Genomic DNA, 17,748 nt, shown 5'->3' with positions numbered 1-17,748 from the left:
AAAAATAAGTGAATAAATAGGAAAAAACCCAGCAAGCTCTGAGCAAAACGGGCAAGTCTAACCACTTTGATAAGACCAAGAAAAAAAAAAACAACAAGATCACATTTTGGGTCATGAGGACGGAGGTTCCTCACTTTATCTCGGATTTCTGTGTGAGTCCAGCAAGTCCCTTTGTCCCTATATCCCCAACTCCACTTAGTAACGTCTTCCACAGTAGCCAGCCCCCAGGTGAGTGGAAGTTGTCTCCAGCGACGCTCCCCCGCTGGATGGAGCTCTGGTGGCATCACGTGCCTATAGATCCCTCTCCCTGGGGACAAGCTGGGAGGTCAGAGGGAGCCTGGGCTCGCCGCGGCCTCCACGTGAGGAGCGGAGGGCGGGGCGGGGGCCCCAGTGTGGAAGGCACATCGAGTGGGAATGCAGAAAGTGACCTCAAAAGCCAACTGGCCAGGTTCATACGGCTGCTCTGGGGTGGCACTCTCCAGCCAGGTGACCTTGAGCTAGCTCACCCGTGCCGGCCTCCTTGTCTGTGAGATGAGGTCGACAGTGCCCCTGCCCCCTCCGGAGGGGGAGGAGGGTCCTGAGGGGTGGGCACGGAGCCCCATCGGTGTTGGCATGATGACTCCACGTGAGGGCAGAGCTGGGGACAGCCATGAGGAGTGGGCCAGCCATTGCCATGGCTCTCGTGTTCTCCTGGGAGCTTGTTTCACTGGCCAGCCAGGTCCATTTAAAGGGCTCAGTGGGCAGCCACGTTGCAGAACTTGGGATGGGATGGAGAAGCAGTAGCCTCTCTCCAACCTATTAGCATCCACTGCCCCCCACCCAGTGATAGCTCCTGGGCATGGGGGAGTCGGTTCCTTGTGGGGAGCCCCGTGGACTTGTTCTCGGGGGCAGTGGTGCCCCAGGACCACTCCCTGCCTGGTGGTTCCCATCGGCTCCATCAGCTGTGGCCCCAGTGGCTGCTTGGATTCGTTTCCTAGAGCTGCCATCACAGGTCACCGCACCCTGCGGGGCTTAACACAACAGAAATCTATTCTCTTACATTTCTGGAGGGCAGAAGTCCAAATTCAAGGTGTAGGTGAGGCTCCAGGGGAAAATTCATTTCTGGCTTCTTCCAGCCTCTGCTGACTCCAGGCCACTTCTCTCCAAGGTCGGCCTCTGGGGCCACATGGTCTCCCGCTCTGCTCTGTATCTGCCGAGGGCCTGTCTGATGGGGATAGTTGTGGTTACCTCCAGGGCCCACGCAGGTGTCCAGGCTCATCACCCCGTCTCCGGATCCTAACTGCATCACTTCCGCAAGTCCCTCTGGTCGTGTGAGGAAACATGTGCAGGTCCCAGGGTGAGGATATGGATATCTCGGCCCAGCACTCAACCCACCACAGGGATGCAGCATAGAGCAGAATTCGGGGAACTGGGAAATGAAGCAGAGGTCACGATAATCCTTCACGGCCCTCCTTCCCCACCCTACACACATGGAATCTTAGAAATCACAGTAATAACTCACTCACCTATTAATTAATTTAATCCTCACTAAAAACCCCCTAAGGTAGTGCATTTATTATCCCTACTTTTCAGAGGTGCAGAGAGGTCAAGGAACCAGCCCTAGGTCACACAGCCGTGCATGGCAGAGCTGGGACTCTGGATGAGGGACCTGCCTCTCCTACCCTCCCTGTCTCTCTGGATGTGCAGGCTCGTGACTCTGAGTTACAGATACAGCAGCATTGTCACCTGTCACCTACCCCTAAAAGTCAAGCCGCGGCCCATGGGCTCAGCGAAGCAGATATTCCTTCAGGCTGAAGGACAGACTCCAGGGGGTGAATGCGTTTCTGTCTTGGGAAGTGAGATGAGGGATTGGGGACCCGCTTTGGGGTCTGACAGGTGGTGGCAGATCCATCTGGCTCACAGCTTCCGTGGACTTGCCTTGGCCTCAAGGGCACAGGGATAAACAGAGAGGGAGGCGGGTGAACAGAAAGGGCTGCAGTGGGGGCTGTGCTCTTGGAGCCCGTGGGTTGGAGCGGTGGGGAGACGCCCGTTAGCATCCCGGGCCTGTTTGCGAAAGGCCACGGGATGGTTTTTTTTTTTTTAATTGAAGTAGAGTTGATTTACAATGGTGTGTTAATTTCTGCTATACTGCAGAGTGATTCAGTTACACACATATATATTCTTTTTCATATTCTTTTCCATTATGATTTATCCCAGAATATGGAATACAGTTCCCTGAAGCCACAGGGTTTTGATGGTGAGCCCACCAGTCTGCTGAGGTGTATTTGAGGAGAGTTGGCTCTTCCAGAGAATTCTGTAGTGAGGACATGCAGCCTGCAGGGACCCGATGGTCTCAGAAATAAAGTCCATTCGAGTAATAAACAGAAAGACCGTTTCCAGAAGCCGACGGCTTTCTTGGCCTCCATCCCTTGTCCTCATTAGCTGTTGTGCTAATGTTCTCCTATCAGGTGTTGGCTAGGAGAAGCAAGGAGGTCCTTTACGTAAAGCCCTGAGTTCCCTGAAGTTATGTGCCTGCCCGTGATATTCATGTCAGGTATTCAGTCAAAAGCGCTGGGTTGTGAGTTGTGTAATTGCCCATCTGAGGCAGATCTACCACGAAGCTGATAAAGCTCCAGCCCAGCGCCCCTTGCTTCCCCTGTGGGTGCAGGAAGCTGTAAGCGGGGCGAGTGGGGTGCTGACTAGGAAGAAGAGTCAGTTTCTACGTTAAGTATGAAATCTCAGGGAAAAGGGATCTAAATCCTCAGGGCACTAGTGATTTGTTGATATCTTTTCTCATTCCAAAGAAATAGTCACGCGCATGCCTAATTTTGTATTCACAGTTTTGTACTCTTTTTTTCCTAAAGTGGTCCTCCAAATGTGTAAGCGTCAGGTCCCGCTGAACCAGCTCCTTATTCACAGGAGAAATAGGACAAGACGAAGGAAGACTTTTCCGAACTCGTCACCACCCAAACGAAGCAACTCTGGGAAAATGTTCTTTCTAAGACCAATGTCAAGGAGGCTAAGAATATTGAAACCGACCCGTGGATCAAACACATGCGCAGATTGAGGTCGAAAGCCGAGTCCCTTAGAGACTCGCTGTGATGCTTCTATAATTTTCTTCATGGCAGAGTGCTTTTGGAGATTCATAAGATCCGTAGGATAATAAATAAGTAACCTTATGTGTTCCCTTCTAACAGAGATGCCTGTGTTCCGGAGATTCTTGGCCCCCCCGCCCCAAGTTTTGATGCTAGTATTTTGGAGTCGATGGAGTTTCTGCAGCAGGAAAATTGTTGAGGCATCTAAGAATCAGTTATTTATAGAACATTTCCTGCGCGCAGAGCACTTTGTCAAATGCTAAGGAAGCTGTGAAAATCTTAGGCAGGCTCCGGCCCTCGAGAAACGTAGAGCTCTGTTGGGAAGAAAACCCACATGGCTCGGAAATCTTTCGCTGCCGCCCCACCTCCTGCCCGATGCTACAGCACAACGACCACTCAACTGAGTTTCCAAAAGAGGAGATTTTGCCTGAGTGCCTGACAGCCCCGCCTCCCTCCGGCTGCTCGGGCCGCTGGGAGCAGGCGGTCTGGGCTCTGTGAACCTCCACAGATGATCCGTCCTAAGCCAGATGATGGGGTTCGGGGAGCCCCATCGTACTTCTCCACCAGGCGCGGCGTCTCCCAGCCATGCTGGGAACGAACAGCTCTAAAAAAGCAAGCAGGGGGTCAACCAATTAGAAAATAATTAATGGATTATCACCAGATTCCTCCCCAGGGGACCTCAGTGTGAGCCCTTAAAGCAGAGAGCACGTCATCTCTCATCACAGCTTCATAACGAGAGAATGTAGCAAAATATAGATTCTCAGGCATGCAGCTGAGATGGCTCTGCTTGCCAGGGCCTGGCCTCGTTGCTTTTGGCGGGGAACGTGTGTCCAGATGCCAAAGAGAGACTGGTTATTTCAGCCGGAAAGGACAGAAATTAATTCCCAGGATCGGTTCAGTCTGTCCTGACTCAGGAGAACCAGGAAATTTACGAGATGCTATGGTTAGAAAGAAGGAAGGACGGCAGGCAGGATTTCTGGAAACTTTAGCGTTAGAGCGAACATACGCTATCCAGAAAGCATGCACGTCAGCTGCCCTTGAGTACGCCTGTGGTTCCCATTAATTGTCTTTCCAGAAGAATACGGAGGGTAGTTCCTACAGCGCTGTGCACCCACTGTGGGTGAGGTACGGAGCATATTCATTGGCTCCCCAAACTTTATTGAGCACCTGTTGCCTACAGCAAGAACAGCAGAAGAGATGGGAGGTGTATACGGATTTGTAGGGGCGAGAGAGAAAGCTCACATCCACCTGCAGAATTGGAAAAGCTTCAAAGAGGACGTTCCTTGAGAGTTTGACCCTGGAATCTGGAGATGAAAATGTGGCAGTAGGCATTTCCACGGGAGAAACAGCACGAGGTGGGGAGGAAGGTCTGGGAGCACTAACCATAGTGCTCAGGTAGGAAGGGAATGGGGGCGGGGGGAGACTAGAAGGGGTCAGAGGGGCTCTCGGGGGATATCAGAATCAGGGCTGGCAGCGAGGACGTGGCGAAGAATTCTGCAGGAGGGAGACGCGTGCTTGGAGCTCTGATTTCCAGATAATTTGGCTGAGATCGGAGCCTGGAGAGACGAAGGAGAAGACTTGAGTCCTGATCAGTTAAGAGGCCACTGCAGGCTCCAGGCGAGGTGTGAGGGCTGAGGTGGCAAGGGCAACAGGAGGAAAGGCAACATTGTAGAGGTTGCAGAGGTGAAACTGCAGCTTTGAGGAATGATTTGGAGGGGACGGGAGTCAGATTTCTGCGCTTCGCGGCCAGGTCGCCTGAGCAGTGACTAGCTTGTTCCTAGAACTGATGGGGCCTCGACTGCCCGTCCTGGTCCAGCCCTAGCCTCTCGCTTTATGGGCCGTCAGACAGTATTCTTGCGTATGCCTTTGCACGGTCTGGTGCCAGAATTATCCCCAAAGGGCCTGACCCCGCCCCATGAGGAACCTAAACACAGTGGAGGCATCTACACCTTGAAACCAAGTGTGGGCAGGGGGTCTATCCTACCCCTTGTCTTTCCTCCAGACCGGAAATCGAGGAACCGAGCAAGTTTTTCAGGCCTGAAGCCGTGCGCTCAGCGACTGGGAGCATGGCGTGGGGGAGGGTGGCGCCCAAGCCTCTGAGAACCTTCCAGGTCCTTCCTGAACCCTCTGAGTCACAGCTGTCTCCCCTCCTTGCCAGATGTGTTCACAGCACCTGGCCCCTGAATACCACACCCCAGGGGCTCTGCCCTGAGAATCCCAGGAGGGACCAGAGCCAGGAATGACATCCTCCACACACTCTTAGCTCCCCACATCCGAGGAAGAGGACCCAGGCCCTCACTTAGCTGGGCGGCAGCAGCTGAGGTGCCCGGCTCCAGGCTTCCCACCCAGCCCCAGGCCAGACCTGCCTGAACAGTCAAAGGATGGAGAAAGCATTTTTCTCTAATGCCCCGAAGATAACCTGGCTACTGCTTCCTTAGCACACCTAGAGACCGCAGACAAGCCACGGTGGGATTCCCGGGTCCCTGGGATGATCCGTGACCTTGCAGACGTGCCAGGGCAGGCGAAAGGCAGTGTGTAGCGCAGCAGTAAGACAGAAGTCCTTCCCTTCTTGCTTACAGGATGTTCCGAGGATTTTGCTGTGGCTTGTGAAGCCGGTGATTTCTAGTGACCCACTGCAAATGTGATGATCTACCTGCTCTCTAGTCTTTATAAGCAGTAACAATAGTTAAAAATGGCAGCCATCCTTGGGCACCTGCTGAGTCAAAGGGTAAACTCATTATAAATTTTGAAATGGAAAGTTGCCCTCTGAAAAGATGTGCCGAAGTATTTTCATCAATAATGCAAGAAAGCATTATACTCGATGCTACTCAGTAAGCCTGTTTAAACCCTTTTAAGGTTTCCATTTTAAAAGCATCTTATAATTGTAAAATTCATGTAGGTAACTACACAAGTTGGCCTACATAGGAAAACTCTTAAAAAGAGCAATACAGGGGGACTAGCCTTACCAGCTATTAAAGTGTTTTATGAAGTTTTTTAAAAGGTTCAGACTATCCTACCAGAGCATGGCTAGACAGAACATGAAACAGAATGGAGAGCCCAGAAATAGACCCCAAAATATAAATGGAAATTTATCGTGTGAAAAAAGATGATGTTTTTAAGCAGTGAGATTTTTTTAAATGGACTGTTTAATAAATGATTTTTAGAGAACCGGCTAGCTATCTAGCGAGGAAAAAGGTGCATGCCATACTAAATATTTTCTACATACCTTTTACTAAATATTTAAATGGAAAAAATGAAACCAGAAAATACTAGGAGGAACCATGATTTGCTTTGATTTCGTTTTGTATTCCTGTCACTTCAAAGTGAGACTGGCTTTTCTAAGTATAACGTAGAAGTCAGAGCCTGAATAAAAGGAGTGGTCATTTCAGCCTTTATAAAAATCAACAGTTTTGCATGAAAAAGATCATCCCAAATAAAATCCAAAAATTGGGGCGGGGGAAACATTTGCAAATCCTAGTAGGGAGAAGGAGCTGATTTTCTACGTGCGCACGATCAGTAAGAAAAAGATGAGCAGCCCAGCACAAATGGGCAGAGGAAATAGACATGACTCCTGAACACATGAAAAGATGCTCAGCTGAGCGTTCCTCGCAAGATAGAGACGCGCATTTAAAATACACGGAGATACCATTTTTCACCTATTAGGTTGATCAAAAAGTAACACTGTTGGCAAAGCCTCATGAAAATCGTCTCACACAGCGCTCACCCTTGGAGGAGGGCAGCCTGGTAACTTCTGTAACAATGACAAATGTACTCATACCCATCAATTCCGCTTCTAGAATGTCACCGTACAGACATCCTCCCGCACAAGGGAAACGTCACAGCTGCAGGTCAGACTGCACAACATCGCTTGTGGTAACAAAAGAATTCAAACAACCTCGATTTTTACCAATAAGGAATAAGGTGAATTCTGTGATTCCCAGACACTGGAATACTATGCAACCTTACAGAGGAATAAGGAGCGTTCTGGGTGCTGAATTGGAACGGTTGCCAAAACCTAGTGACCAGAGCAAAGCAAGTTTCAGGACAGTGTGGATTTCATGCTACAAAACCTACAAGGGTAAAAGGGGAGAGAAACAAAGGAAAAAACTGGCCACATCAGTTACCTCTGGAGACGGAAGTCGGTGAACGGGCAGACAGGGATGGAAGGGAGATTTTTGAAATTTAAAATTTTGAACCGTGTAAATATTTCCTATTCAGAACAATTTTTGTGGAAAACTCCTGTACTTCCGAGGGTAAGGAGCAGAGTGGATTTTACCCCTCACCTCAAGGTCATGGGACTTGTAACCGAGGTTTTTTGTGAATGAAAGCAACATCCCATCAATACTTTGTGCTTTATTTTTTGGCGTCGACTTTATTTCTTCCTTTAAAAGTAAGGCTAGTTTAAAGACCAGGAGTATCTTGGCTGAGACTGTACATAACAATCCCTCCCCCCCATATATATTATATTTTTTTAATATTTACTTTTGCCACATTGAGCTGCGTTTTTAGAAATCCACTTTTTTTCCTTGGGTATAACAAACAGGTAAAAAAAGCAGGTAATTTCTGTGTTGGCCATATTTAAAATTTTTTATTTTACATTGGGTATAACCGATTAACAATGTTGTGTTCGTTTCAGGTGTACAGCGAAGTGATTCAGTCATACGGATACATATAACCATTCTTCGTCAAATTCTTTTCCCATTTAGATCCTTATTACAGAATACTGAGCAGAGTTCCCTGTGCTGTACAGTAGGTCCTTGCTGGTTATCTCTTTTACCATTTTTATGTTTGCATGCAGACAGCCATAATCAGAGCACAGGCCGGTGTGCTGCAGAACGGGCTCTCCTCTGGGGGCCAAAAAGCCCCGACCTGTCACATTTGCCAGCTTCCATGGTATAAATTCTCCCACGACGGCAGATGTCAAGCTACCTGTCCAAGCCAGCTCCAGCACACCCCTGCTGGTTGTCCCCAAGGAACAAAGGGCACACAGACAACGTTTCTGATTTAAAAAAAAAAAAAAAAAAAGAAAGAAAGAAAAAAAAAAAATAGAAAACTCTCAACAGCTCTACCTTAACCATTAAAAAAAAACCCCAAGCCGGGGGCTTCCCTGATGGCGCAGTGGTTGAGAGTCCACCTGCCGATGCAGGGGACGCGGGTTCGTGCCCCGGTCCGGGAAGATCCCACATGCCGCGGAGCGGCTGGGCCCGTGAGCCATGGCCGCTGAGCCTGCGCGTCGGGAGCCTGTGCTCCGCAACGGGAGAGGCCACGACAATGAGTAGGCCCGCGTACCGCCAAAAAACAAACAAAAAAAAACCCAGTGGGAAGGACCCCGTGATGCCCTTTCTTTGTGCTCCCCCACCCCGCCCCCGCCCCCGCCCAGGCTGTGACACTGGCCCTGGGAAGGGCAGAATCGCTAACCAGAGAGCTATGCATCCCCACCCAATAGTAAATACGAACGTTTTAAGAGCGATTTGTCCTCCTGAGGAAGTTACACTCAATTTGCCACATTTGTTTTTCTATTTGGAGGCTGGAGCCCCGGCTGTTGGACTGTTGTTGTAGCTGGAACCCATCAGCTTGCAGCCCCGCTTAAGAAAACCCCACCTCTTCCCCAGCCCTGCTCCAAATCCCAGAATCATTGTTTCTCTTTCTGCTGCTCTAGCTCAGGGTGACTAACTCAGCTCAGGACTTTGCAGTCTTTCCACCAGACTCCCAAGAGAGTCGGGCAGTCCCAGAGTTTAAGCCTCAAAGTAGCCTTGGGAACTAGAGCCTGGCCCGGCTCTCTTTTAAAATAAAAATAAATGTGCGGAAAGTAAAGAAAAGCTGGCCGGTGGCCTGCAGACCTAGTAAACTGCTAGCACTGAAGCAGTTTAACCGGAGACATTTCGGATAATTACACCAATAGTTCAAGCCTCCCCTCCACCCCCAGCTGGAAGGCTGCCTGCCCAGAGCTTGCTGTCTTGGGGGGACGTCCCAGCCATCTTTTCTCCCCTCCTTTTGGAGAACAAAGATCTACACTTCTAGTACATTTTAAGCATACAGTACAGTGTGATTAACTAGAGTCGCCATGCTGTATATTAGATCCCCAGGGGTTATTCATCTTGCACAGCTGAAACTTTGCACCCTTTGACCACTATCCCCCCACTTCCCCCTCCCTCCAGCCCCTGGCAACCACTGTTCTCTCTGCTGCTATTAAATTTGACTTTTTCAGAGTCCACATAGAAGTGAGATCACTCAGTGTCTGTCTTGCTGTATCTGGCTTATTTCACTCGGCTTAATGTCCTCCAGGTGCACTGATATTGTGGCAAAAGGCAGGATTTCCTTCTTTTGTAAAGCTGAATAATCTTCCGTTGTGTGTATATACCACATTTTCTTTATCCATTCATCCATCGACAGACATTTCGGTTCCTTCTGCTACCAGCCAGAGAAAACTCTGCTTTCAAGAGTCATGTAACTACGTTAGGCCCTGCTGGCTCATCTCCTCACCCCCGGTCAACTGTGCCACAACACAGAATAATCCTGGGAGTGACAGGCCATCATGTTCACGGGTTCTAGCGATGAGGGCGTGGAACCTTGAAGGCCAGTTCTAGAATTCTGCCAGCCACAACATCTCTATTTTCTCAGAGACATGTGATGTGGTTTCTCCACATTTATTCATTATTTGACTACCTTAATAGGAAGAAAACATCTTGAATGGGGGTGGTAATTATCCTCTTCTGCTCTGCACTGGACAATCCATGTTGGGCTCTTGCATTTCATTCTGGGTGTCAGAAATAAGAGGGAAGTGGGACTTCCCTGGTGGTCCAGGGGTTAAGAATCTGCCTTCCAGTGCAGGGGACGCAGGTTCGATCCCTGGTCGGGGAACTAAGATCCCACATGCCGCGGGGCAACTAAGCCCACACGCTGCAACTGCTGAGCCCGTGTGCTCCAGAGCCCACGCGTGCGCTCCAGAGCCCACGCGTGCCGCAACGAAAGATCCCGAGTGCCGAAAGGAAGACCCAATGCAGCCAATTAGATAAATATTTTTAAAAAGACAAAAAAGAAAGAAAGAAGAGGGAAACAGACCCACATAACCAAAATCACAAATGGATCACACCGTGGCCTGGGAAGGTGGTGAAGGGAATGCAGAAACTCAACCTGAAGATGGGAACTGAGGTCACGTGACATCCATCTTCAAATATTTACAAGGCTACAGTGTAAGGAAGGGATTTGTTCTGCATAAATCCAGGGGATAGAGCCAGGACTCCTTGATGGAAGCTCCAGAAAGACTTTGGCCCGGAATTGGAAAATGCTTCCTAATAGAGCTGGCCTGATGGATTGGGTTACTCTGGGTGTGGTACATCTGCTTCACTGCAGCTGATCAAGTACAAAACAGGCAACTCCTAGATAGGAATGTGGTAAATGGAATAACACGTTGGGTTCAAGGGTCTTTCAGATCCCTCCCAGGCCCGAGCTCTTTATCCGACAGACTTGGCTTCTTTGGTCCAAGCCTTCCTTTTGAGTCTGCTCCGCCTGGTATGTGCGTCTTGTTCTCAACCATAATGTTGTGTCACAGTCTGGAACTCCCCTTCACCAGATCTTTCTTTCCGGTTGGCTGTTTTCAGAATTATGGCTTGAATAATAGAAAATACGAAGCGACAGATTGAAAGAGAGGAAGAAAGGGTCGTCCCAGGAGGACTCATCTGATCGAGCCAATGGAGCTGTTTCTCTAGGAAGGACCGTGGCAGTAAGAGTCTGGAAGAAAGAGCAACAGGGTGGGGCCCTAATCCAATAGGACCCGTGTCCTTATAAGAAAAGGAGGAGACACCGGAGATGTGGCAGGAGACAACAAGAAAGAAGGTGGCCATCTGCAAGCTAAGGAGAGAGGCTGCAGGGAAAACCAAACCTGGCGACACCCTGATCTTGACTTGAGCCTCCAGACCTGTGAGAGAATAAATTCCCGTCGTTTGAACCACCAGCCTGTGGAATTTTGTTTGTGCAGCCTGAGCTGGCGGAGACAGTAGGTCAGGGATCTTCATCCATTTACAACGTGGACACGGAGCCTGAGACTTACAAAAGCTTTGACAATGCTCTGAGGCCTGGACAAAGAAAATGGATTGGCTCAGAAATGGAAAGAAAAAAACCCAAAAAACCCCAAACCGAGATGGATTAATATATAACGAAATGTCCACAGAACAATGAGCCAGCGTTGACTTGGTTATACTACTAGATACGATATTCTTTGTTGTTGTTGCTTGTTTATTTTGATACTTTATTCTTAACAGATTCAGAATGATAAAAGAAAACTTTCAAAAGGGATAGCAACAAATATTGAATGAGGGGTGGATTTTAATATGTGTGACATGATAAAAGGCGAAGGTCTCCAAAAGTAGGGGCACCCAGAGGCCACCAGGACCCTGGAGCAGGTACCAAGAAGGCTAGGACCAAGAGCTGCCAGACATCCATCCTTCCACATCAGTCTATAAACCTGAGCCTCTTCCTCAAGACAAATGACTTTCACCCAGGACAGCGTTATTATTTGACTGTATTCACACAGGGCGAGGTGAGTGCAGAACAAAACAAAACAAGACAAAACTCCATTCCCTCCTGAGGGTCTGGACCCTTGGAGGTAAAGTCTGAGGTGACCAAGTGAAATTTTCTTGGAAAACTACTGTTTTTTATTAAAAACTGATTGTTTCATTTCCCTCCCCATAACGTGTCTATATTTATTTTAGTATAAAAGTAATTTTTAAAACTATTTACCAGTGAGAACATTTGACACGCCAAGAATATCGGCCGTGTTTGTTTTGTTATGTACCCCATCACAGACCTCAGAGGTAAGGTATCACGGTTTGATAAATACGGATGTATAGGGACTCGCAAACCCTGCCCCATAATCCCACCTAGCCCGTCCCGGTCAGCTTCACCTCGTCAGATGACATGTGCCGACTTGCCTTGCTTTCCAGTCAGACGACGTCCATCTGTTCACTCAGCCATCTATTTTATCCATCCTTCCTCTCTAATCCTCAGCTATACCTGTCCCTCGCCTGCCTCTTGTAATGTCCATGTTGTCCCCAATCCAGGAGCACACCCCACATCTCCCCTTCAATCCAAACACCACCCATGTGGATCCAGCTGAAGCCCACTTTCTCCCATCGGAGTCTTCCTCTGACTACGTCACCATATAATCGTCTTTCCCTTCCCCAAAATGTTAAGGCGTTTTTGTCTGAACACATGTCCAGCAGTTGATTACAACTGCCTTATATTCTGCTCTGATGACTTCACAGACGTACCGCTCGTCTCCCGGACTGGGCTCTGAGCCTCTGCGCGGCAGTGGCATTGTTTTTCAGCTTTTTCTTTTTATCCTGGCAGGAAAGTTTCCTAAGCAGGACCAACAGTACACGGCTAATTAATTCTTCTTTTCTCCTAGGACGTATTGATTAATCTCACTCAGCTTCCAGCTCTCCTTAACAATCCTGACCCTCGTTCTTTCCATTCTCATCAATTACCTTCTCTCTCCTACCTCCTGATTCCTAAGGTCAGGAAATATTGGGCAGTATAAAATACACACTTTTTCATGGGAAAGTGCTGGAAGCGGCCCAGGATCACGCCCTGAGATCCCAGATTATACGAGGCCCCTAATTTGACTCTTAACCGTCTGCGCTTTTCCTCCACGGTATTCGTCGCGGTCTGTGGTTAGGTATTTGCGGGTGTGTGTGTGGCACTGTGTAACTGTTTGCCTGTTTCGCTCACTGGATTGTAAACTCTCTGAGGGCAGGGAAGCCCTGTGGCTGCTTTGTCCCCCATGGTACCCTAAGCACAGCCTCAAGCCTCATACATATCAGGTGCCAAGTGAATGAAAGAACGGAGAGTCCAGACAAGGCGCTTTGGCAGGTCTTTGCTCTCTTGTTCCCGCAGCTGAAGAAAAACTCTTCCGGCTCTTTCAGGCGACACAGGATATACAAAGAGCAGCTGAATCTCACTTCCCTGGATCCCCCACTGCAGCTCCGCCTGGAGACCAGCTGGATCCAGTTCCACCTGGGGATCAGCCGCCACGGCCTGTACTCCCGGTCCAGTCCTGTCGTCAGCAAACTTCTCCACGACATGAGGCACCTTCCCACCATCAGCGCTGGTGAGGGTCACAGGACCAGGCGGGATGGACTGACTCTCTCCCAGAGAGGCTGGGTAACCCAACCAGGCCAGGCTCCAGGGTGAAGTGGTAAAGGGTTGGTTCTGACACCCAAGAGAGAAAGAAGCAGAAAAACACAGACAGGGACCTTTTTCCCTTTGAAAGAGATCTTACAACCGTGATCTCATCACAACCCCATAAGGGACGCACAGGAGGTGTCCGTAGCTTACAGAAAGGTGATGGCCACTACTGATCCACTGCTCCTTTTGAATCTGGCGACTCTGTCTTATACAGTGATCTCATGATGTAGACATTATCACTGCCGCTTGACAGATGGGAAAACTGAGGCTCGGAGAGTTTAAAAGTGACCTGGCCGAGGACGCAGTGGTGGCCTGCTGCCTGAGGCCTCGAGCACTACGCCAGCCTAAGGGACACACTGAGGGATCTGCAGACACCAGCCAGCACCCGTTTCCCCACCAGCTGTTGCTGGAGCGTCCACGGAAGGGCTAGAGAGCACGGGGCCTGGATGGAGCAGGCTGGGAGGCTGCGGCCCCAAATGGGGCTCGGGGAGGTCCCCTATTGAATGCGCAAGGGCCCCAGGCTGCCTTCCAGGCTCCCCCTCTGGTGTCTGAACCAGAGTCGAGGGTTCTCAGCGCCCTGCTCCTCCTTCGCAGACTACAGTCAGGACGAGAAAGCCTTGCTTGGAGCCTGCGACTGCACCCAGAGTAAGTGGCCCGGCCCCGCCCCCGGCCCGCCCCGCCCCGCCCCGCCCCTGGCCCCGGCCACGCCCCCAGGCCCTGGCCCCGGCCACGCCCAGGCCCTGGCCCCGCCCCCGCCGTGGCCCCACCCTGCCCCCCTCCATCCCCCTCCATCCCCTCACTGCCCTGTGAAGCCCAGTACCTGGGAGCAACGTGAAGGTCCCACTGCCCACTCCGTGGGGCTCCATCAGCAGCTGAGGAGCATGGGTCCCTCTGCCTCATCTCTGAGAACCTACATTTCTCCCCACCTTCCCGCACAAAAGAAAAGGCATTTAAGAGGAGCTCTTGGGTAGGACCCTGCTGGGTGGCAGCTGGTCATTGGCACAGCATCTTCCGTACCATCCAGGAGCTTGCCAGAAACGCAGAATCTCAGTCCCCGCCCTGATCTTCTGAGTCAGAATCTGGATTCGCACAAAATCCTCAGGGGACTAGAGTACATTTTCAGATTTAAGAAGCAGCGGTGCAGGACGGTGGTTCTCAACCCGGCGTCAGAGTAGCCACCCGGGGAGCTTTAAAAATTGCTGCGTCTTGGTCCCCACCCCAGGGGTTTTGATTCGATTGCCAGGGGGAAGCCCAGGCACCAGCATTTTATATAAAAACACTCCAGGTGATCCTCATGCAGCCAAGGTTGAGACGCCCTGGGGTAAATGATGAGTAGAATCAAAAAGATAGATGTGAGATACAGCACGGTCCCTGCCAGGGCGCTGTGACTTGGGTACAGGTGTACCTGGACACTGAGATCCCACCAGTCACTGCCGGCCACGAGGAGCCCCCTCCAGTGACCTCGATGAACTGAGCACACGTCAGAAATTTCCGTGGGTCACGACTTGTTAAAGACACAAGTTTGTAGGGCCTGGGGCTTCCGTTTTCTTTAGTTTCGCCCCTGCCGTTTGCCATTTTTTAGAAGGCAAAGGTGAGGGAGGCATTATCCCGCCCCTCGCGGGACTGACGGCAGGGCAGGGGCAGGGCCAGGCGAGTGAGGTGCCCAGGACACACATCAGGAGGCGGTACCCACTGGCAGGACCATGCACGTGCACCGCAGGTGTCACCAAGCCCCATCACAGCCCAGGTGTCCAGTCTTACGTAGGAAGAGATATCAATAACCAAGTCTAATGCCATGTAACATGTGGCATAGTCAGAGTCTTTAAGGCACAGCTAAAGCGAAGAGGAAGGGGTCAGCTCTTCTTAGGAAAACATCCTTTGGGGTTTTCAGCGAGTGTCTCTCTGGGGAAACCTGCACTGTTTTGCCCTTGCCCTGTAACAGCAGAGAAAGTTTTATCTTGAGTCGCTGGACACACTCTCCACGGCCTGACCCGCTGGACCGTACCCTGCAGGCTCTGTGAGCAAATCCCACTCTTTAGGGTCTCAAGTGAGAAGGGCGAAGAGAAGAAATGGGCTGGGTTTATTGAATGAGGAAATGATCACAGCCCGGACCTTGGGCCCAGAATCATCGTTAACTCCCCCTTCTCCCCAAACAGTCGTGAAACCCAGTGGGGTCCACCTCAAACTGGTTCTGAGGTTCTCGGACTTCGGGAAGGCCATGTTCAAACCTATGAGGTAAGTGACTGCTCTCCTCACCTCCATATGCACAGCTGTGGCAGCCCTGGGGGAGTTCTGACCAAAAATGAATAAAAGTGGTCTAAAATCTTTAAGCCAAGCATTTAGAGACTCTCTTTGGGGCCATCTGCACAAGCATACAACTGTTTTGGTGATAACGAGTCAAAATAGTAAGAGCTGGGTCTTTGCTAGTGTTTCTGCTACACACTTGACATGCATTGTGCCTTTGGATCATCAACTATCTTATGAGTCGGGGACTGTTACAATGTCCACTTTATGGATGAAAACACTGAGGCCGGGAGAGGCCAGCTTGCCCCAACCTCCCAGCTACAAGCAGTGGAAGCAGGATTCAAACCAGGCAGCTGGACTGCCAAATTCACACTCCACCTCCAGAAATGAGCCTCGCTTTTTTCCAGGGCTAGGACCCTCATAAAAGTTTAGAGATATCTGCATAATAATACTTGTTTTGGTTGAAAAACTAGATCATGAAGAAAGGCTACCCTGAAGCCAATCACACTTTTTTTTTAATTTTATGTATTTATTTTTTATACAGCAGGTTCTTACTAGTTATCTATTTTATACATATTAGTGTATACATGTCAATCCCAATCTCCCAGTTCACCCCACCACCATCACCCCCCTCCCGGCTTTCCCCACTTGGTGTCCATACGTTTGTTCTCTACAGCCAGTCACACTTTTAAATTAATTTCTATTTTATTCGTAACAACAGCAAATACATGCCTTTAGAATTTTGTAGTGTGTCTATGTGGGTGAAATAATAGGTGTTCAGTCTACGGACAGAGCTTGGTGTGCGTATGGGTTCCTGGCCCCCAAAGGGTCTGCAGCAGAGGTTTGAGATTCCTGAATCAGGAATGGTCCCCTGGACACGACACGCCCAAGAGAAAATGGCCCAGGAGGGGGTCTCATTACCCAAGTCACGCTTTCTGCCAGAAGGCGCGGTCTCCCGGTGGAATCCCATTCGGCTGACTTAGATTCCAAAGCTTCCGTCAACGGGAGAGGCATACTGAAGGCCCTGTAGGTGGGTCTGATGGTCGAATGAGCACTAAATAAAAAGCCTTAGCTCCGACCCCTGCACTGCCCTAGCAAAACCCCTCATAAAGCACTAAGCACTTACATACTTAGGCATATAAAGTACTAAGGAGAGATTTATAATACATCAGCTGCGTGTTGAATCACTTCGGAAGCCTTGAAAAACCCCGATGCCTGAATCCCACCCTCAGGGGGTCCAATAGGATTGGTCTGGGGGGCCCCTCTAATCCCAAGGCAAGGACAGCCTTGAAAACAACTGCCACACAAGGAGATCCTCCATTTTTCCATGTGAAAATCCAAAAATCTAGTTGTTTGGTCAATTTAAATAAATAACGATGTACTGGGAGATTGGGATTGACATATATACACTAATATGTATAAAATAGATAACTAATAAGAACCTGCTGCATTAAAAAGAAATAAAATTCAAAAAAGAAAAGAAACAGGGCTTCCCTGGTGGCGCAGGGGTTGGGAGTCTACCTGCCGATGCAGGGGACGCAGGTTCGTGCCCCGGTCCGGGAAGATCCCACATGCCGCGGAGCGGCTGGGCCCGTGAGCCATGGCCGCTGAGCCTGCGCGTCCGGAGCCTGTGCTCCGCAACGGGAGAGGCCACAGCAGTGAGAGGCCCGCGTACTGAAAAAAAAGAAAAGAAAAGAAAAGAAAAGAAACAGATGGAGTACTACAAAATAAATAAACAAATAAATAAATAAATAAATATATATATATATATATATATATATATATAAAACGATGTACATGAAACGAGGGAATGTCTGCCTGTATTTAATTTAACCATGAAAACAAATCTCATAAAACAATACAGAGATTTGGAAATATTGCTTCCCCCCGACCCCGTCTCACATGTCACTTGTCCAAAATTTTTGACATTGGTCCTCAGCATCGCTGGAGTCGAGTTTGGGATCAATGTTAAATCCATGTTAAATTCTGCCCCTGTCACCACCAGCAGCCTGTTTTAACCAGTCCAGTCAGGTAATAAAAGCAGCATCTCAGCTGAATGAATCTGTCCCAGACAAAATAAAGAAATTGAGAGGGAGCCCTTGAATACGTTAAGACTCCCTTTTCTGAGGGACAGTTTGACGAGGGAGGGTCTCATCTTATATTCAAGCCTATAAAGTACTAAAAAGAACTGTGTTCCTTTTAAAAGAGAGCGACAGCTTTGCGCACACAGGGCCATCAGCCCAGG

The 17,748-nt window shown here is 49.6% G+C and overlaps 1 protein-coding gene across 1 annotated transcript in view; it reads left to right on the top strand.

The window, feature by feature from the left end:
* FAM20A (FAM20A golgi associated secretory pathway pseudokinase) overlaps window positions 1–17,748 on the top strand; it is a 45,660-nt gene that overhangs the window by 19,635 nt on the left and 8,277 nt on the right. Inside the window, exons 2-4 of the mRNA XM_065897291.1 lie at window positions 12,998–13,182; window positions 13,854–13,904; window positions 15,416–15,494. Of these exons, the coding sequence (XP_065753363.1) occupies window positions 12,998–13,182; window positions 13,854–13,904; window positions 15,416–15,494 (315 nt within the window). The remainder of the gene's footprint in view (window positions 1–12,997; window positions 13,183–13,853; window positions 13,905–15,415; window positions 15,495–17,748) is intronic.

This window comes from Phocoena phocoena, chromosome 19 (genome assembly GCF_963924675.1).
Source record: "Phocoena phocoena chromosome 19, mPhoPho1.1, whole genome shotgun sequence".
In the NCBI taxonomy this organism is placed as follows: domain Eukaryota; kingdom Metazoa; phylum Chordata; class Mammalia; order Artiodactyla; family Phocoenidae; genus Phocoena; species Phocoena phocoena.
The sequence above is the reverse complement of the archived record's forward strand: the minus strand, read 5'-3'. Positions and strand labels throughout refer to the sequence as shown.